Source organism: Hemitrygon akajei, chromosome 14 (genome assembly GCF_048418815.1).
Source record: "Hemitrygon akajei chromosome 14, sHemAka1.3, whole genome shotgun sequence".
Lineage (NCBI taxonomy): Eukaryota > Metazoa > Chordata > Chondrichthyes > Myliobatiformes > Dasyatidae > Hemitrygon > Hemitrygon akajei.
Window position 1 is genome coordinate 52090342 of NC_133137.1, and position 22452 is coordinate 52112793.

General features: G+C 42.8%; 1 protein-coding gene across 2 annotated transcripts in view; it reads left to right on the top strand.

Moving 5' to 3' along the window:
- dnai7 (dynein axonemal intermediate chain 7) overlaps positions 1 to 22452 on the top strand; it is a 106273-nt gene that overhangs the window by 46689 nt on the left and 37132 nt on the right. For both annotated transcript variants that reach the window (XM_073066065.1, XM_073066064.1), the window contains exons 7-10: positions 2792 to 2895; positions 3170 to 3518; positions 14352 to 14448; positions 19147 to 19283. In XM_073066065.1, the coding sequence (XP_072922166.1) occupies positions 2792 to 2895; positions 3170 to 3518; positions 14352 to 14448; positions 19147 to 19283 (687 nt within the window). The remainder of the gene's footprint in view (positions 1 to 2791; positions 2896 to 3169; positions 3519 to 14351; positions 14449 to 19146; positions 19284 to 22452) is intronic.

Sequence of the window (22452 nt, forward strand, 5' to 3'; positions counted from 1 at the left end):
TGTATGTGATGTGATTTGATGGCATTTGTCTGTCTCGAAGGATAATGGAGTGTGGCACTGGAGTGACCTCTCTAGGGTATAAGCCTGGGTGGTAGGTATGGAGATCATGGGATACCCAGTTGTCAAGATCCCTCTCTCAGCCTCACTGGTGTAGTCCAAAGGAAAACGAAGCAATACGTTTGGCACCAGCTTGGGTGCAGGAGCTGCTGGAACGGTGTTCAGTGATGTCCAGCTGCCCTTGGGGCTCCACTCTGGATCTTTTTTTGGCTTTACTCCTGCAGCTTTCATCTCTTCTGAGGCTGCTCACAAGGCAGTGGGGCTACTTATCCATAGCTGGGCATCTGGTTCACGAGCATCAGAGCATGTCCACATACTGGTGGGCCTGTATGTTACACTTGCAGGGGCCTGACCTCCTCCCCATCCTCTCTAGTTCAGCCTGAGTCTAAAAGGAATTCAGTTTCTGTGTGTTTTACTTTCTGTATGTTAAAAATATGATAGCTCAATTAACTGTACCTCCTGCCAGATGGTAGCTGGCAGTATAGTTAGCCAACATGCCCAGTGCAATATTATAGCATGACTTGATTCACTTAAATACAGAAGAATGGCTATGAGGGATTAGATAAGCACAGGTTAGTGTTACGATTGTTTGAGCTATAGAAATTCACCCTTACAGAAATCATAACACAAAAACTTGAGACACTGAATAAAGTTTACTCTCACAGAACTTCTGTGGGAACAAAAGGTAAATAATCACTTTTTTTTTTCAATTCATATTCCTTAACTCGTGCAGTTGAAGTAGTTTTGTGTTATTCAAAGTCATGATACAGGCCATTTTATATGAATGCAACTCCATAACATAGGGGGTTGCCTGTATTAGGTAATTTACATCTTTAAAAATATTTGTGGTATTTATGTAAACATTATATAATTGTAGGTTATTGTTTTAAATATTTTAATACTTTATTTTACCTTATTTCCATATGTTAAAATATGATAGCTCAATGAACTTTAATAGTTTTTGAATGTCATTGGCAAATCAAAGCAAATCATAAATCAGATTTCACATGTAGTTTGCTGTCAATTTTTTTCTCATCCCCTTCATAGGCATGTCATGTTCTGACTCCATGACAGGACATTTTTGTGGAAGGACCTGCACTGAGCAGAGCCTTACTGATGGGGAGTGACTTCCTTCAGTGATGCACACGTGCAGTGCAATTGGTGGGAAAATGAAGGTTATGCCAGGATGCCAGTTGTTGACCACAGCTCAGTGTTTAACATGATAATTCTTACAGTTCTGATTGAAAAGCTCCAGAACCTGGGCCTCTGTACCTCCCTCTACAACTGGATCTTCGACTTCCTAACTGGAAGACCACAATCTGTGTGGATCAGAAATAACATCTTCACCTCAGTGACAATCAACACTGGTGCACCTCAGGGATATGTGCTTAGCCCACTGCTCTACTCTCTCTACACCCACAACTATGTGGCTAGGCACAGCTCAACTGCCATCTATACATTTGCTGACAATACAACTATTGTTGGCAGAATTTCAGATGGTGACGAGAGGGTATACATTAGTGAGATATATCAGCTGGTTGAGTGGTGTTGCAATGACGAACTGCGAGTGGTTTCAACATCAGTAAGACCAAAGAACTGATTGTTGACTTCAGAAAGGGTAAGACGAGGGAACACACACCACTCCTCATAGAGCGATCAGAAGTGGAAAGAGTGAGCAATTTCAAGCTCCTTGGTGTCAATATTTCATAGATATCTAACCTGGACCCAACATATTGATACAACAGCTATATTTCATTAGGAGTTTGAGGAGATGAGGTGTGTCACCACAAATACTTGCAAATTTTTACAGAAATGAAAATGAAGAGCATTCTAACTGGTTGCATTACTGTCTGGTGGGAGCGGGGTGCGGGCTGATACTACACAGGATCAAAATAAGCTGCAGAGTGTTGTAAACATAGTCAGCTCCAAGATGGACACTAGCCTCTGTAGAATCCAGGACATCTTCAAGGAGCAATGCCTCAAAAGGCAGCATCCATCATTAAGCACCCCTATCACCCAGGTCGTGCCTTGTTCTCATTGCTACCATCAAGTAGGAGGTACAGAAGCCTGAAGGCAAACACTCAACTATTCTGGAAAAGCTTCTTCCTCTCTGTCATCCAATTTCTGAATGGACATTGAACCCATGAGCACTACCTCACTACTTTTTATTTCTACTTTTGCACTAATTTAATTTAACTATTTAATATATACATACTTACTGTAATTCAAATTATGTATTGCATTGTACTGCTGTTGCAAAGGCAACAAATTTCACAGCATATGCCAGTGATATTAAACCTGGTTTTGAAGTAAAGCTAATTGCCCTGGCCAGGAAGTTAAGAACTTATGCTATTTCTTGATATTCATTGCAAAGCAATGAGAAGATTTGGTGGACACTTCACCACGTACCAACAGCCCCTTAGTTGTATTTAATCACTACATATTAAAAAAAAAATACTTTTCAGATTTAGAATTAAGAGTTAGCGATGCAGCATGGTAACAGGCCCTTCCGGTCCAATGGGCCTATACCCCAAATTATACCCAATTTAATCTACTAACCTATACACCTTTGGAATGTGGGAGGAAACCTGAACATCTGGAGGAATCCCATGAAGTCACGAGGGAACTTGCAAACTCCTTATGGACAGCAGCAAAATTGAACCTCTAATTGCTGATGCTGTATTAGCGCTAACTGCTACGCCACCGCCCTTATAAATTAAAATTTCTTTTTCAGAAAGCTATTGATCTTGTTGATATTGAGACTGGAAACATGCAAGAAGTAGTTAAAGATGAAAACATCACTCTCTGTTTGTGGGCAAACTTCAACAAAAATCCCAGGTAGGCACATTGTTGCCATTGAATGCAAGGATTTTCCCCACTTTATTGTTTGCAATACTGGATAATCAATAAGTAAAACTTAAACACAAAGGCCAAACTTTTTTCGGCAGTTGATCTATGCACAAGAAATACACCTAATCTAATTGGTCACTTTTGATAGTGATGCATTTATTCACTTAGCTAGTTAGTAAAATAGTAGTTTTTTAAATGTTACAAGATTGCTGCTAAGATAATGCATTAGTTGACATAATGTCTGGTGCTGATTCTATTTCAGATTCAAGGGCTATGAATTTGTTAACAATCATATAGAGTTTGAACTCCCTCGACCCCTGGCTATGTGTGATATTGCTGTACGAATCTTACACACCCAGTATGACCACATATCTTGCCACATACCTCAGCTTAAAGCTCAACAAAAAGCTTTTATAAGTAAGCCTAATGTATTTGTAGCTGAGGGGGACAAGGAAGCGCAGGTTCAAGACCAGGAAACCATTGAAGACCAGGAGGCCATTGAAGAGAAGAAAGCTGTTGAAGAACAGAAAGCCACTGAGACCAAGTATACTTTGGAGGCCAAGCTAATGATTGATGAAGAACTAAGACTTCCTCATCCAATGAGAACCAGGGTATGGAATGTTGTACTACAATTTACAAATACATTTAAATGGTGACAAATTATTTATAACATGTTCAAAGTAATTGAATGCCATAAGACCATAATAAGACTATAAGACATAGGAGAAGAATTAGGCTATTCAACCCATTGGATCTGTTCTGTCATTTGATCATGGCTGATTTATTATCCGTCCCAACCCCATTCTCTTGCCTTCTCCCCCCATAACCTTTGATGCTCTGACTAATCAAGAACCTATCAACCTCTGCTCTAAATATACCCAATGACTTGGTCACAACAGCCATCGGTGGTAATGAATTCCACAGATTCACCATCCTCAAATTCCTCCTCATCTCTGTTTTGAAGGAACATACTTGCTCTGGAAAATCTTTCTCACAATTGCAAGGAATGTGGTCTGAAGGTTTGAAAATAAGCTTAATCCAGTGTAGAGCTATATTGTTCCTGTTTTGGAGCCTCTTTTTGCCCTGTGGGAAGCTTGACCACTTGTTTTCTGATTGAATTGTTGTCAGGGCTAGAAAGCTAGTTAACCTGTAAAGCTCCCTTGTAATAGCTAGTGTGCTGAGAATGGATCCGGAGGTAGTGGCATGTTCCTTGTGTGAGATGTGGTAAATTTGGGAGTTTCCCTGATAACTATACCTGCATGAGGTGCATTGAGCAGCAGCTCCATAGATACGATGTTAACAGAACTGGAGTTGTAGCTTGATAACCTTCAGTTTATGGGAGAATGAGGAGGTGATGGATAGGAGCTACAGGGAGGTAGTTGATGGAGGCAGGTCCCTGGATGACTGCCAGGACAGGGAAAGGGAGTAGTGCAGAGCAGGCCTGTGGTTGTTCCCCCAGTAATAAGGATACCACTTTGTATATTATTGGAGAGGGTTGTAGCAATGTGCTACACACAGAGCTAGAAATAACGACACGCAGTCTGTAAGTTGCACTCCAGACTAGTTTATTCAAACTTTGCGGCACTGGCTTTTACGCAGTTCTGTTCCCGCCCTCTCCAGGTGGAAATGACATCAGAGGTGCATTACAAAAGTCTCTTCCCGCGCACGGGCTTTCTCCCCTTGCTGGTGAAGAAGAAGGCCCAGCGCCATTTTGGGGCTGGCCTCTCCGCTGACGCATGTGCCATTTTGTGAGCCGGTTCGCCTGCATAGAAAGTGGGTCACCACATAACCCCCCCCCCAGAACCGGCCATACACCCCCCAACGTCCACAGTCTGGATCAGTCTTTGTTTGGGTGGTCTGCTTCTGCGCCACGGTGCCTGACCCTCGACCGGCTGCGACAAGTCCACGTGGGCCAGTTTGAGTCGGTCCACCGTGAAAACCTCCTCTTTCTCCCCAATGTCCAGAACGTACGTGGACCCATTGTTCCTGATCACCTTGAACGGCCCCTCGTACGGCCGCTGTAGCGGTGCCCGGTGTGCGCCCCTTCATACAAATACAAACTTACAGTTCTGCAGGTCTTTGGGTATGCAGGTTGGGATCTGTCCGTGCTGTGAAGTTGGTACGGGGACCAGGTTGCTGAGCCTTTTGCGTAGTCTGTCCAGGACTGCTGCGGGTTCTTCCTCTTGCCCCCTTGAGGATGGTATGAACTCTCCTGGGATGATCAGGGGCATGCAGTACACCAGCTTGGCCGACGAGGTGTGCAGATCCTCTTTGGGTGCTGTGCGAATTCCAAGCAGGACCCAGGGAAGCTCATCCACCCAGTTAGGTCCTCTCAGGCAGGCCATGAGAGGTGACTTCAAGTGACGGTGGAAGCGTTCCACTAGTCCATTGGACTGTGGGTGTTAGGTAGTTGTGTGGTGTAGCTGTGTTCCCAACACGCTGGTCACAGTCGACCACAGGCTGGAGGTGATCTGGGCGCCTCTGTCGGAGGTAATGTGGGCCGGTATCTCGAAGCATGCTACCCAGGTTGCAATCAGCGCTCGGGCGCAGGAATCAGTGGTGGTGTTGGTGAGCGGGACTGCTCCTCGCGACACTGGCAGGGGCCCCACAATATCCACATGAATGTGGTCGAACCTCCGGCGGGTGGGGTGGAACTGCGGTGGCGGGGCTTTAGTGTGCCGCTGCACCTTGGCTGTTTGGCACTGTGTGCACGTTTTGGCCCATTCGCTGACCTGTTTGCAAAGTGTATGCCACACAAACTTGCTGGAGACTATCTGGACGGTTGTCCTGATAGATGGGTGCGCCAAGCTGTGTATGGAGTTGAAAACTCGCCGCCGCCAGGCTGCTGGGACGATGGGGCAAGGTTGGCCGGTAGCTGCGTCACACAGGAGGGTCCTCTCACCTGGGCCTACGAGGAAGTCTTGCAGCTGCAAACACAAGATTGCGGTCCTGTAGCTGGGCATCTTGTCGTCTGCCTGCTGTGCCTCTGCCAGGGCTGCATAGTCCACCCCCAGGGACAGGGCCTGGATAGCTGGTCTGGAGAATGCGTCCGCCACGACGTTGTCCTTTCCCGAGACATGCTGGATGTCCGTCGTGTACTCGGAGATGTAGGACAGATGTCGCTGCTGGCGAGCCAACCAGGGATCGGACACCTTTGTGAATGCGAAGGGCAACGGTTTGTGGTATGTGAACGTGGTGAATGGCCTGCCTTCTAAGAAGTACCTGAAATGTCGGATTGCCAGATATAGTGCCAACAGCTCCCGGTTGAAGGCACTGTACTTGAGTTCGGGTGGCTGTAGGTGACTGCTGAACAATGCCAGGGGTTGCCAGCGCCACTCGATGAGTTGCTCCAGCACCCCACCGACTGCAGTGTTGGATGCGTCCACCGTGAGGGTGGTTGGAACGTCTGTTCTGGGGTGCACTAGCATCGCAGCGTCTGCCAAGGCTTCCTTGGCTTTAACAAAAGTGGCCACAGCCTCTTCATCCCAAGTAATGTCCTTGCCTTTACCCAACATCAGGGTGAACAAAGGGCGCATGATACGGGCTACTGAGGGGAGGAAGCGGTGGTAGATGTTCACCATACCAATGAACTCCTGCAGGCCTTTGACTGTGTTGGGCCGGGTGAAGTGATGGATCGCATCTACCTTGGCGGGCAGAGGTGTTGCCCTGCCTTTGGTAATCCTGTGGCCCAGGAAGTCAGTGGTGTCGAGTCCGAACTGGCATTTGGCTGGGTTGATCGTGAGGCCAAAATCACTCAGGCGGGTAGAGCTGGCGGGGGTGGGACAGATGTTCCTGACAACTACTGCTGGTTATGAGGATGTCGTCCAAATAGATGAACGCAAAGTCCAGGTTACATCCCACTGCATCCATTAGCTGGGCATCTGGATCTGTGCAGCATTCTTCAGGCCGAACGGCATTCAGAGGAATTCGAATGGGGTGATGAGTGCTGTTTTGGGGATGTCTTCAGGGTGTACCGCGATTTGATGGTAACCTTAGATGAGGTCTACTTTGGAAAAGGTGCTTGCCCCATGCAGGTTTGCTGCAAAGTCCTGTATGTGCGGCATGGGGTAGTGGTCTGGAGTTGTAGCCTCGTTCAGTCTGCGGTAGTCGCTGCATGGTCTCCAGCCCCCGGCTGCTTTGGGCACCATGTGCAGGCTGGAGACCCATGGGCTGTCGGATCACCATACGATCCCCAATTCCTCCATCCTCTTGAACACCTCCTTCGCCAGGCGGAGCTTGTCCGAGGGAAGCCTTTGTGCGTGGGCGTGGAGGGGTGGTCCCTGGGTTGGAATGTGGTGCTGTACTCCGTGTCTGGGCATGGCTGCCGTGAACTGTGGTGCCAGAGCCGATGGAAAGTCCGCCAGGATTCTGGTGAATTCGTTGACAGACAGCGTGATGGAGTCCAGGTGTGGGGCCGGCAACTTGGCTTCACCCAGGGAGAACATCTGGAAAGTCTTGGCATGGACCGGTCTTTTCCCTTGCAAGTTGACTAGCAGGCTGTGAGCGTGCAAGAAGTCCACCCCCAGGAGTGGTTGGGCCATGGCGGCCAGTGTGAAGTCCCACGTGAACTGGCTGGCGCCAAACTGCAGCTGCACTGTGCAGGTGACGTAGGTCCGTATTGTGCTGCCGTTTGTGGCCCTCAGGGTGGGTCCTGGCTTCCTGTTGCGGGTGTCGTACCCTGTCGGGGCTAAGACGCTGATTTCCACTCTGGTGTCAACCAAGAAGCGGCGTCCCGACTGTTTGTCCCAGATGTACAAGAGGCTGTCCTGGTGGCCAGCCACCATAGTCATTAGCGGCAGCTCGCCCTGGCATTTCCCAGGAACTTGTAGGGCGGGCGACAACGGCGGGCTTCTGTGCCCCACCGCTGGTGGTAGAAACACCACTGTTCATTGGCCTCCTCACTCCTGCCTCTGGGTTGTGTGTGCTCCTTTGCTGGGCCATGTCTGGCCTGCAGTTGGGCTTCTGGCTTGGTAATCTGTCCGATGGACGCCCCGCTCTCCCTCTTGGCTTTCCACAGCACGTCTGCCCGGGCCGCCACCTTCTGGGGGTCGCTGAAATCTGCGTCAGCCAGTTTCAGATGTATGTCTTCGGGCAGTCGCTCTAGGAATGCTTGCTCGAACATGAGGCAAGGCTTGTGTCCGTCAGCCAGGGCCAGCATCTCATTCATTAATGCTGACAGCAGCCTGTCTCCCAAACCGTCCAGGTGCAGCAAGCGGGCACCCCACTCACACTGTGAGAGACCAAAGGTCCCTATGAGCAGCACTTTGAATGCTGCATATTTGCCTTCTTCTGGGGGTGACTGTATGAAATTCTCAACCTGGGCAGCTGTCTCCTGGTCAAGGGAGCTCACCACGTAATAGTAACGTGTGGAATCAGAAGATATCTGCCAAATCTGGAACTGGGCTTCTGCTTGGTCAAACCACACGCATGGTCACAGTGTCCAGAAAGTTGGCAGTTTTAGCGAAACTGCATGAACAGATGAAGAGTCGATCATCTTTGGTCCAAATCCCGTTTGGACCGTCGGGGTCATCAATGTAGCGATGTGCTACACACAGAGCTAGAAATAATGACACGCAGTCTGTAAGTTGCACTCCAGACTAGTTTATTCAAACTTTGCGGCACTGACTTTTATGCAGTTCCGTTCCCACCCTCTCCGGGTGGAAATGACATCAGAGGTGCATTACAAAAGCCTCTTCCTGCGCGCGGGTTTTCTCCCCTTGCTGGTGAAGAAGAAGGCCCAGTGCCATTTTGGGGCTGGCCTCTCTGCTGATGCATGTGCCATTTTGTGAGCTGGTTCACCTGCGTAGAAAGTGGATCCCCACAGGGTCACCTACCAGGGAGAAGCTGCAGCGACCAAGTCTTTAGCACTGAGTCTGGCTTTGTGGCTCAGAGAGAAGGGAGGAGAAGGAGTCCAGTATTGATAGGGGATTCCATAGTTAGAGGAACAGAACGCATATTCAGTGGATGTGAAAGAGACACCTGGATGGTATGTGGCCTCCCAGCTGCCAAGGTCAGGGATGCCTTGGGTCCACAGCATTCTAAAGGGCAAAGGTGAACAGCTGGAAATTGTGGTATATATTAGTACCAATGACATAGGTAGGAAAAGGATCGAGGTCCTAAAGAGCGAATATTGGGAGTTAGGCAAAAAACTGAAAAGCAGGACTTCCAGGGTAGTAATCTCTGGATTTCTGATTGTGCCAAGTGCCATTTAGGGTAAGAATAAATTGATTTGACAGATGAATGCTGAGGAATTGGTGCAGGGTTTCAGATTTCTGGATAATTGGGATCTTTTCTGGGGAAAGTATGACCTGAACAAAAAGGGTGGGTTACATCTGAACTCAAGGGGGACCAGTACTGGCAAATTTTCAAGAGCTGTGGGGAGGGTTTAAACTAATTTGGAACAGGGGAGTGGGAACCAGAGTGATAGGGCTGAGGATGGGGCAGTTGCAGTGTGTGATAAGATTGTCAAGAAGGGCAGGCAGATGATAGGGCAAAATTGCAGTCAGTGAGCTGAGTTAAAGTATAACAGGGGGCCAAAATCAAAAAAGGATGATGAATACAGGACTGAAGCCGTTGTAGGTTGAATGCACACAGTAACGGAAAAGGTAGATGATCTTGTAGCACAGTTAGCGATTGAAAGGTATAATTTTGTGGGCATCACTGTGTCGTGGCTGAAAGAAGATGATTGATGGGAGCTTAACATCCAAGGATATTACAGATTGTATTGAAAGGTTAGGCAGGTAGGCAGAGGGGATGAGGTGCCTCTATCAGTAAAAAATTAAATGTAATCCTTAGGAAGAGGTGACATAGGATCTGAAGATGTAGACTCCTTGTGGATAGAGCTAAGAAACTGCAAGGATGAAAAAAGCACTGATGGAAGTTATATACAGGCCTCCAAACAGTAACCAGGATGTGGGTTACAAATTATGAGAGAAATGCGAAGCATGTAAAAAAGTCAATATACATAAAATGTGGAGAAATTCAGCAGGTCAGGCAACACCCATGGAAATGAACAAACATTTGACATTTCTGACTGAGACCCTTCTTTAGGACTGGAAAGGAAGGGTGAAGACGCCAGAATAAAAAGGTGGGGGCAGGGGAAGTAGGATAGCTGAAAGGTATAGCTGAAAGTGAAAGATAAGTGAAGCTAGGTGGGTGAAAAAGATAAAGGCCTGGAGATGAAGGAATATGATATGAGAGGAAGTGGACCAGAGGAGAAAGTGAAGGAGGAGTGGCACTGGGGGAGATGATAGGCAGGTGAGATAATCATGGGGATTTCAATATGTAGTTAGTATGGGAAAATCTGGTCGGTGCTGGATCGCAAGAGGGGAAATTTTGTGAATGCATACGAAATAGCTTTTTAGAGCAGCTTGTGGTTGAGCCCACTAGGGGAATGGCAATTTTGGATTGGGTATAATGTAATGACCCAGATTTGAATAGGAAGCTTAAGGTAAAGTAACCCTTAGGAGCCAGTGATCAGAATTCAACCTGCAGTTTGAGGAGAAGCTAAATGCAGATATATCAGTATTACAGTGGAATAAAGGGAATTATAGAGGCATGAAAGAGGAGCTGGCCAAAGTTGATTGGAAGGGGACACCAGCAGGGATGACAGCTGGTGTTTCTGTGATAAGTTCAGAAGGAACAGGAAAGATACATCCCAAAGAAAAATTTGTATTCTAAAGTGAGGATAAGACTACTGTGGCGGACAAGGGAAGTCAAAGACAGCAGAAAAGCAAAACAGAGGGCATATACAGTATAATGTAGCAAAATTTAGCGGAAAGGTAGAGAAACGGGAAGCTTTTAAAACCCATCAGAAGGCAATTCAACTAGAAGAGATAAAGTATGAAGATAAGTTAGCCAATAATATAAAAGACGATACAAAAAGTTTTTTCAGATAGTATAAAGAGTAAAAGAGAGACAACAGTGGCTATCAGACAGTTGGAAAATGATGCTGGAGTAGTAGTAATGGACAAAGAAATGGCAGAGGCACTAAATAAGTATTTTGCATCAGTCTTCACCGTGGATGACTAGCAGGATGCCAGAAATGTGAGAGTGTAGGGGCCAAAGTGAAAGTCATTGCTCTTACTAAAGATAAGGTGCCTGGGAAGCTGAAACTGCCAAAGGTAAATCAGTCACCTGGACCAGATGGACCCTCAGGGTTCTGGAGGAGGTAGATGGAGAGATTATGAAGGCATTAGTAATGATCACTAGTAAGTGGTTGGAAAGATGTTGGGGTCTATTATTAAGGATGAGGTTTTGGGTTACTTGGAGGCAAATGATAAAATAGGCCAAAGTCAGCACGGTTTTCTAAAAGGGACATTGTCAGCATGGATTTGTCTTGCCTGACAAATCTGTTGGAATTCTCTGAGGAAATAACAGACAGGATAGACAAAAGAGAGTCAGTGGATATTCAATCACAAATAAGAGAAAATCTGCAGATGCAGGAAATCCAAGCAACACACACAAATGCTGGAGGAACTCAGCAGGCCAGGCAGCATCTATGGAAAAGACTACAGCCAACATTTCGGACTGAAACCCTTTGTCAGTCCTGCCGAAATGTTTCGGCCTGAAACATCAACTGTACTCTTTATCAATGGATGCTGTTTATTTGGGTTTTCAGAAGGCCTTTAACAAGGTGTCAGACATGAGGCTGCTTACAAAAATAAAAGCCAATGGTATTACGGGAAAGGTACTAGAACAGTTAGAACAGTGATTCTCAACCTTTTTAATGCCATAGACCAGTACCGTTAAGCAAGGGGTCTGTCGATCCCATGTTGGGAATCCCTGGGTTAGAAGATCAGCTGACTGGCAGGAAACAAAGAGTGGGAATAAAGGGGGCCTTCTCTGGTTGGCTGCTGGTGATTAGTGGTGTGCTGCAGGGGTCAGTGTTGGGACCGCTTATTTTCACATTGTATGCCAGTGATTTGAATGATGGAATTGATGGCTTTATGGCCAAGTTTACAGACAATACGAAGGCTGATGGAAGGGTGGTAATGTTGAGGAAGCAGGGTGTCTGCAGAAGGACTTAAACAAATTGGGGGAATTGGGCAAAGGAGTGGCCTATGAAATACAGAGTAGGGAGGTACATGTTCATGTACTTTGGCAGAAGGAATAAAAGTGTGGACTATTTTGTAAATAAGGAAAAAAAACAAAAATCAGAGGTGTAAAAGGATTTTGAAGTCCTTGTGCAGGATTTCCTGCAGGTTGAGTCAGTGGTGAGGAAGGCAAATGCAGTGTTAGCCAGGGGAAGTTTTCTGCAGGCTCACTGACTGTCAGCAACATTACAGAGTGCTGTGAAAGTACTTTTTTACAATATTTTTTATTAAATTTCATATACACAAATACAGAATTCATAAGGATACTTATTATAAATCAAAATAAGATAGCACAAAATGCACTATATATAAATCACACTGTTACAATCACAGTATCCCATATTCATGATCAATCAAATAAAATAAATTGAATAATGAAATACAATAATATGGTTAATTATATTATTAAAAAATCTACACCCACTACCAAGACAAAGCTGGTTGGTAAAAAAAAACAAGAGAAAATAAAGAGTACTTTACCATATAGTGTTTTATAATAATAACCCAGATCTATATTTTAATAACTAACAATTCAAAGATTTTTAAAATAGTTCAGAAAGGGTCCTCATAGCATTTGAAAATCTTGGTTAGAATCAGAAATTGAACAACGAATCTTCTCTAAATTTAAACATGACATAACATCGCATAACCATTGAGCATGTGTAGGGGGGCAACCTCCTTCCATTTAAGCAAGATCACCTTCCTAGCCATAAGAGAAATAAGAGACAGTACCCGGAAATGAGAAGGCTCCAAAATTATAGCTCTTTCCTCAACAATACCAAATAAGGCAGTCAAAGGATTGGGCTTAAAATTTACTTTAAAAAGTACAGAAAAAGTTTGGAATACATCTTTCCAATATTTTTCAAGGCTCGAACATGACCAAAATGTGAATTAATGAAGCCTCTCCATTATTACATCTGTTACAATAAGGAGATATATCTGCAAAAAATTACATCTATTATGTTCTTATCTGGGCTGATGGGAAATATATGTAGTTTAGATTTTAAAAAAATCTCTTATCTGTAGATACTGAAAAAAGTGGGTATATTATAGGTTATATTTCACTGAGAGCTGCTCAAAAGAAGAAAGATTCCCTCCAACAAACAGATCCTGAAATTGTTTAATGCCTAATCTATCCCATTCTCTAAAAAAACAGATTGGTTGTAGATGGTTTAAAAAAATTAGAAAAAAATAGGACTAAAAAGGGAAAATCTCAATAAACCTAAATGTTTTCTAAACTGTAGCCAGATCCTCAAAGTGTGTTTAACCACCAAACTGTCATTTTAATTTATTTAAAGATAAAGGAAGAGAGGATCCAAGAAGAGAAATAATAGAAAATTTCATAACATAGTTGGCTTCCAAAAAGACCCATATTGGACAATCCTCACGATTTCGTATGTTAATTGCCCAATAACATAACCTAAAATTGGGTAGAGCAAGGCCTCCATTCTTTTTAATTTTTTGAAGGTGGGCTTTATTTAATCGAGGTTTTCTGTTCTTCCATATATAGGAAGAAAGAATCGAATCAAAAAAGGACTTAGGAATAAAAACAGGTACAGCTTGAAAAAGGCATATAAATTTAGATAAAATATTCATTTTAATAAAATTAATTCGACCAATCAATGATAAAGAGAGAGGCGATCAATTAGAAAGTGTCTTTTTCACATAATTCATTAAGACTAGAACATTTTCTTTGAATAGATCTTTATAATTCTTAGTGATTGTTACACCCAAATATGTAAGTTGTTTTCTCACTATTTTAAAAGAAAGGTTAATATCGGTTGGTATCAAATTATTTAAAGGAAACGATTCACTCTTATGTAAATTCAATTTATATGCTGAAAACTGACTAAAATTAGTCAGTAAAAGAAACATAGAGGGTAAAGAAGTTGTAACATTAGATATAAAAAGCAATAGGTCATCAGCATAAAGCAAGACTTTATGAATAGTACCTTTCCCGAGCACTCGGACCGGATCGAGACCCGGAACGCGGGTTACGGACCGGACTGGACCCTGACAGTACATCCCAAAGAGGAAGAAGTATTCTAAGGAAAGATGACGCAAAAGAATAGTATCTTTAGACTCTTGAAAAGCATTTTAACTGGCATTTGAAAGTATTTTAACAGCTTCTTTACAGTCTATGTATTTCGTGAAAATCTTAATTTCCAGTATTTTTGCCTTGCATATTACTTGTTCTTGAATCACAAATGTTTGTAAAATGCAAAAGTTAATATTGTCAGTCCTAAGTATTTTTCTTTTTTATGAAACAATAAACTTTAATCATGTGATGAACTTGTCTTCTGTGAATAAACATTTCATATGAAGTTGTTTAAAAATATTATTTTCTAGAGTGCTTTGAGTGCTGCTTCCAGAAATGAATTATTGGTAAAGAAGATACCAAGCTCTGTGATATCTTCAAGAGTGAAAAGTCCAGATCTCTTTCATGGTAGGATAGTAGTTCTGTGCAAATTTTTCAGATGACCAAGTTTGACATACAGTAGTTCGCTGTTGAAGATTTGACAAAGCATAGTTCAGCATGATTTCCCTATAAGGTGGTTCGCATGACGCTATTACAGCTCGGGTGTCAGAGTTCAGAGTTCAACACCAGGTCCTCTGTAAGAAAGTTTATATGCCCTTCCCATGTGTGTGTGCATTTCCTCCGGGTGTTGTGGTTTCCTCCCACAGTTCAAAGATGTACCAGTTAATAGGTTAATTGGTCATTGTAAATTGTCCTGTGATTAGGCTAGGGTTAAGTCGGTAGGTTTGCTGGATGGTGCAGTTCATTGGGCTGGAAGGGCTTGTTCTGTGCTGTATGTCTAAATAAAGTAAAACAAAAATAAAGACTCTGGATGTACCGGATACCAAACAGAACATTCAAGACTGAGATTGGTATGTACTTGATGGCTAAAAAGTGCCAAAGGTGTGGGGCAATGGCAATAAGTGGAGTTGAGATCCAGGTCAGCCATGGGACTTTATGGCTTAATAGGCTGAAGAGGCAAAGGTATGAATTGTTGGGGAGGGAGCAAAGAAGTTCTTTATTGATAGGTGGCTTGGAAAGAAAACTTATTATCAAAGTACACATATGTCACCATATGCTACCCTGCGATTCATTTTCTTGTAGGCATTCACAGCAGAACAAAGAAATACAACAGGATCAATAAAAAACTACATGCAAAGACTGACAAACAACCAATGTACAAAAGAAGACAAACTGGGCAAATTAAAATAAAACTACTTACTGTTCACTACGCTGCTGGTGTTTACGGCAGCGATAAAGGTCCTCCATCTCTTGGCCACTCAGATGTAGAATGATTCTTTATTGCCGTTTCCATACCAGTTTTGTTTTACCAGTTAGGGTTTTTAACCCTGAGCTGAACCCCCAAACCTGGAGGACTGGTGGACCACTCTTTGTCTGGCCTTTGCCCTTTGACCTGTTAGACATGGATGACCCTACCAAGAGCTAAAGCATAAAGCCCTGACTCTAGCCAACACAACTCTCCAGGTCATTAAGGCACACAAGTTTCCAAACCACGACAAGATTGTGGTCCTCTTGGAGGAATAAATGATACCTGAGAACATGAATTATAGAGTTCTTGAAAGTAAGTTCATAGGTTGTGTTCAGTGACCAGTGAGTGAAGTTATCCAGGCAGGTTCAGGAGCCTGGTGATTGAAGGGTAATAACTGTTCCTGAAGTAGGTGGTGTGGGACCTGTAAATTCAATATGTCATTCCAAATGGAAAAGATAGTCAAAGGAATGCAGATACTGTCTGAAAATTTTAAAGAATCTCACAGGGTGACAGTGCAAAGCTCTACTTAAATATGCTGAACTAAGGTCAATGCCAGCTCTTCTTCAATTATGCAGATGTTGAAATTAACAGCTGGATAAAGAAGTTATATCCAAAGAGGCAGAAAGTAAATAAATGAAAGTAGTCATAATTCAAATGCTGTGATGAGAGTTTTCAGTGGAATATTTGCAAGTGAGAACAATATTTATTTCAGGCATGGTGAAGAAAGACATTAGTGCTGTAAGAAATAGGATGGGTGGCACAGTGGAAAAGGTAGTGAAGCTATTGTCTCACAGCACTAGTGACCTGGCTTCACTCCTGACCTCTGGTGCTATCCGCGAGGAGTTTGTATATTCTTCTCTCTGTGACCATGTGTGTTTCTTTTAGGTACTCTGGTTTCTTCCCACACCCTGAAGTCATGCAGGTTGGCGAACTATTTGACCACTGTAAATTGTGTTTAGTGTGTTGGTGAGTGGTAGAATCTAGGGGGAGTTGAATAAAATTCAAAATTCAAGTAAATTTATTATCAATGTACATTGTCAGAGTTAATTATTAAGGATGAGGTTGTGGAGAACCTGGTGACACAGGACAAGATAGGATAAAATCAGCATGGTTTCCTTAAGGGAAAATTTTGCCTGACAAACCTGTTGGAATTCTTTGAGGAGATTATAAGTAGGATAGTTAAAGGGGTTGTAGTGGATGTGGTGTATTGAGATTTTCAGAAGGCCTTTGATAGGGTGCCACACATGAGGCTGCTTACCAAGTTAACAGCCCATGGTATTACAGGAAAGTTAGATTGACTACCAATGACTAGTGGTGTTCTGCAGGGGTCGATGTTGGGACTGCTACTTTTTATGCTGTATTTCAATGATTTAGATAATGGAATAGATGGCTTTGTTGCCAAGTTTGCAGATGATAACGAAGATTGGTGGAGGGGCAGTTAGTATTGAGAAAATGGGGCTGCAGAAGGATGGATTAGGAGAATGGGCAGGAAAACAGCAAATGAAATACAAAGTTGGAAAATACATGGCCGTGCACTTTGGTAGAAGAAATAGATGTGCAGATCATTTTCTAAATGGGGAGAAAATCCAAAAATCTGGCATGCAAAGGGACTTGGGAGTCCCTGTGCAGAGCACCCTAAAAGTTAACTTGCAGGTTAAATTGGTGGTGAGGAAGGTAAATGTAATGTAGCATTCATTTCAAGAGGTCTAGAATATAAGAGCAGGGATGTGATGCTGAGGTTTTATAAGGCACTGGTGAGGCCTCACCTTAAGTATTGTGAATAGTTTTGATGTGCTGGCATTGGAAAGTGTTCAGAGGAGGTTAACAAGGATGATTCTGGGAATGAAAGGGTATGAGGAAAGTTGAGTAGATATGGAAATGATGTCTAGGACAAGAGGGCACAGCCTCAGGATACAGGGGCGTCTATTAAAACAGATGCAGAGAAATTTCTTTAGCCTGACAGTGGTGAATTTGTTAGCACAGGCAGCTGTGGAGGCCAAGTTGTTGGGTGTATTTAAGGCAGATTGATAGGTTCTTGACTGGTCACAGCATCAAAGGTTATGTTGAGAAGGCCGGGGAGTGGGGGACAAAAGATTAGCCATGATTGAATGGCAGAACTGACTCGATGGGCCAAGTAGCCTAATTCTGCTCCTGTGTCTTATGGTCTAATGATCTTATACATAAATGACACCATATACAATCCTGAGATTCATTTTCTTGTGGGCGTACTCAATATATCCATAATAACCGTAACAAACTCCAAGAAAGTCTGCACCAATTTGGGCATTCAACCAATGTGCAAAAGACAACAAACTGTCTAAATACAAACAGAAAAAATCAATAATAATAAATAAGCAATAAATATTGAGAATACGAGATAAAGAGTTGTTAAAAGTGAGTCTATATGTTGTGGGAACATTTCAATGATGGGCCAAGTGAAGCTGAGTGAAGTTATCCCCTTTGGTTCAAGAGCCTGATAGTTGAAAGGTATAACTGTTCCTGAACTTGGTGGTGTGAATTCTGAGGCTCCTGTAGCTTCTTTCTGCTAGCAGCAGCAAGAATAGAGCAGGTACTGGGTGGTGGAAGTCCCTGACAATGGATGCTGCTTCCTGTGACAGCTTTTCGTGTGGATGTGCTCAATGGTGGGAAGGGCTTTACTGAAAATGGCCTGGGTCATATCCACTATTTTTTGTAAACTTTTCCCATTCAAGTGCATTGGTGTTTCCATACTGGGCTGTGATACTGCAGATGAATATACTCTTCAATACACATCCTTGGAAGTATGTCAAAATTTTAGAGTCATACCGAATCTTCACAAACTTGTACTTTTCTCATAATTGCGCTTGCATGCTAGGCCCGGGACATGTCCTCCAAAATAATAGCACTGAGGAATTTAAAGTTGCTGACCCTCTCCACCTCTGTTCCTCCAATGAGGACTGGCTATGGACCTCTGGTTTCCTTCTCCTGACCAATAATTTGCTCCAAGTCAAGTCAATAATTTGCTCCTTGGTCTTGGTGACATTGAGTAAGATGTTGTTATGGCACCACTCGGTCAGATTTTCAATCTCCCTCCTAAGAATAAGTATGTGGGGAGAAAGTATCAACAACTTCACTATTAGAAGAGAGAGTAAGATAATGTGTATAAGATGATGAGAGGAATTGATAGTGTGGATAGTCAGAGGTTTTTTCCAGGGCTGAAATGGCGGGCATGAGAGGGCACAGTTTTAAGGTGCTTGGAGATAGGTACAGAGGAGATGTCAGGGGTAAGTTTTCTACGCAGAGAGTGGTGTGTGAGTGGAATGGGCTGCCAGCGACGGTGGTGGAGGCGGATACGATAGGGTCTTTTAAGAGACTCCTGGATAGGTGCATGGATCTTAGAAAAATAGAGGGCTATGGGTAACCCTAGGTAATTTCTAAGGTAAGGACATGTTCAGCACAGCTTTGTAAGCCGAAAGGCCTGTAGTGTGCTGTATTTTTCTATGTATCTAGAGAATTATGGAGCCTAATCCTATGATCTAAAGCATTTTCCAGAGTAACTTTCTCATAAATAAGAATTGTTTTTAAAAACATTCTTATTTTAGTTCAGATATTTTAACACCTTCTCAGTTTTGATGGTACTTTAGGACCATAAATTAACACTTTTATTGGACTGTTTAGCTTCTGCTACACCAAAACTCTGAGGATAATTTTTAAAAAGATTACTTTTGTTCAGAACTTGAGCTGTTAATTATAAGGTTACAGTTGTCACAATATTCAGGAAAAATGAAATACAAGAATTTGAGATCTTTTTTGTTACTTGGAAAGGGAATTCTGTCATCTCATGTTATGATTTAACTTGTTTTTTTATATACATACAGAAAGTGCAGCCAAAGAGGCAGTAGATCAACAAATTGTAGATTTTAATCAGTACACACCTCTGGGCGGAGTATATTATTTTGACGTGTTCAAATTGCCACCTCAGCCCATGTTTGTTAATGGATGGAGAATTGTCCAGGTAGGTTTTTACTTTTTCATATGTTAAAATCACAATTGTTGGTTAACAGCTGGTTCTTTCTGTGTATAAAATTGTAAACATGTTAGGAAAGAGCTTGTTTTTAAACTGGCAAATACAGCCATTCCCTCAATTCAGTGTGCTCTCAAGTCAGCAAATCAGATCTGCAAGTGTTTCAGCCATCCACTTCAAATGTCAAACATGCAGTGTAAGTTGATACTTCAGCACAGCATTATAGCAGTGCTGCTCTATTGGAGGAATGCCTTTCTAATGGAATGTTAAATCTAGTCTATGTGATGATAAGAGAGAAATCCCATGGCAATATATATAACGAAGAGCACATTATTCTTTCAACCAATGGCATTAGCGAACAATTTAAGGATCAAGGATGAACTTTATTTGCAATGTATATTTTACTTTACTTTATTGTCACCAAACAATTAATACTAGAGCGTTCAATCATCACAACAATATTTGCATATATTAGGAATTTGCTGTGTTGTGTTGGTCAGGGTGTGACATGCATCGAAAACCAACATTTACAAATAATAAAGAATAAAGAATTATATAAAGTTAGAGGATAAAGTATGAATGTGGAATAAAATATGTATAAATACATCAATACCAACATGTATTTACAATGTAAACAGCATTATAAAAAGTGATTTGAATTGTTTACAATGCAGTGCACTAACTGAAGTAATAAACAGAAGGGGTGGGGGTAGGCTAAATAGAATGATTAATCAGATTAACTGCCTGGGGCAGTTGGAAATTTAAGATGGCGTGGTTTTTGAATTAATAGCCCTATAGCACTTTCCAGAGGGGAGTTCTTGGAAAGGGCAGTTTGCAGGTTGGGTAGAGTCTGCAATGATTTTCCTCCCCACTTCTTTGTCCTGTACACAAACAAGTCCTGCGGTGATTGTAGACTGCAGTCAGTGACCTTTTCTGCTGACCTGACAGTTCATTGTAGTTTTTGTATATTGTGAGAGGATATCGCACTAAACCAGTCGGTAATTAAAACAGACAGTATCATACTCAGGTACACCTGAATGTTAATACAAATATCTTATCAACCAATCATGTGGTAGCAACTCTGTATAAAGGTATTAAGACATGTTCAAGAGCTTCAGTTGTTGTTCAGATGTATAGAGGGCTATAGTCCATGTGCAGGTTGATGGGATTAGGCAGAACAATAGTTTGGCATGGACTAAATGGGCCGAAGGGCCTGTTTCTGTACTTTTGTATTCTATGACTATGTATCAATTTGCTGTGCATGTTCCATTCTCTGGAAACCAAGTTGCTGATTTAATTTGTAATCACAGTTTAATTTTCCTCTTCTAGAAGCCATTTAAGTTTGCTTTTGGTCCTGCTTTTGGTGATTCTTTGCAAAGCTATTCAATCATCCAGGCTGAATGTGATCAAAGTCTAGCTTGGGGGAACAGAAGAAACTGCAGATTCTGGAGCCGTAGTAACAAACAATCTGCTGGAGGAGGTGAACCAGCTGGGTAACATCTATGAGGAAATCTGCAGATGCTGGAAATTCAAACAACACACACAAAATGCTGGTGGAACACAGCAAGCCAGGCAGCATCTATAAGGAGAAGCACTGTTGACCCTTCCTGACGAAGGGTCTCAGCCCGAAATGTCGACAGTGCTTCTCCTTATAGATGCTGCCTGGCCTGCTGTGTTCCACCAGCATTTTGTGTGTGTTGTTGGGTAACATCTATGTCCTGATCCAGGATTTTGACCCGAAATGTCAACAATTTCTTCCCCCTTCAGATGCTGCTCATTCTGCTGAGTTTCGCCAGCAGATTGTATGTTGCTCCAGTCTAGGGACCATAAGAGACAATAAATTATGTAAATGATTACTCCAGCAAGATGGAAATATTTCCCCAAAATATAAATATTTATTTTTAATCCATCTTAAAGCACTTTCAATATTTGATGGGATTCAGTGAGGTCCCCACCCCACCCACTCATGATTGTAAACTCAAGTGAGTGCAAGCCCAGAGCCATCAAATGTTTCTCATGTGTTAATTCTTCCATTCCTAGGATCATTCTCGTGAACTCCTCTGGACTCTCCCCGGTGCCATCCTTTCTTAGTGTAGTCTGACTAATGCAACTCTCCTGCCCCTTCCTTTATTTAATCAAACTCTCATTTTATAGGTAGGTTAATGAAACCTAGAAAATTAATAAACAATCTGTAGAGGAGGGAAATCAGATGTCCCTTTGTCATGTTGGTTCTCAGTGTCATGTTTATCATTAAGTGGGCAACCTTCAGGTGTGCCTAATTTCTGGTTGCATTAGAGGTTTGTTAAGCAATTGAGAATGAAAGCCATTCCTTGCCATTTAAATGTTTGTTGGATTGGCCTGTTAAATTGACAGCAGGTATAAGTTTGTCTTTTGTGCATCCTCAAATAAGCTCAGTTAACTTATACTCCTGTCCCTAATAAAGTGGCTAGTGAGTGTATGTTTATGGTCTTATGCTGTTGTAGGCTATCCGCTTCAAGGGTCAATGTGGTGTTTGTTCAGATATGCTCTTCTGCACACCACTGTTGTAAGGTGTGGTTATCTGAGTTACTGTCACTTTACTGACAGCTGGAACCAGTCTGACCATTCTCCTGAAACCTTTCTCATTAACAAGGGCTTTTCACCCCTAGAACTGCCACTCACTGGATGTTTTTGCTTTTTTCTCCATTCTCTATAAACATTAGAGACTGTTGTGTGTGAAAAATCCCAGAGGCTTCTGAGATACTCAAACCACCCTGTCTGGCACTCACAATGATTCCATGGTCAACTTCACTCAGATCACATTTCTTTCCCCATTCTGATGTTTGCTCTGAACAACAAATGAACCTCTTTGACCATGTCTGCTTGCTCTAATGCATTGAGTTGCAGTCGCATGATTGGCTGATTAGATATTTGCATTAATCAGCAGGTGTACTTGATTAAGTGGCCAAAGTATATATTTATTTTATTTTATTTAATGATACAGTGCAGGGTAGGTCCTTTCTGTCCTTCGAGCCACACTGCCCCAGCAACCCCACAACCCCAATTAACCCTAACCTAATTATGGGGTAATGTTGTATGTATGTCTTCAGGCTCCTCTACCTTCTTCTTGATAGCAGTACTGATAATGGATGCTACAGAGGATGTCCTGAGTGGTGGAGGT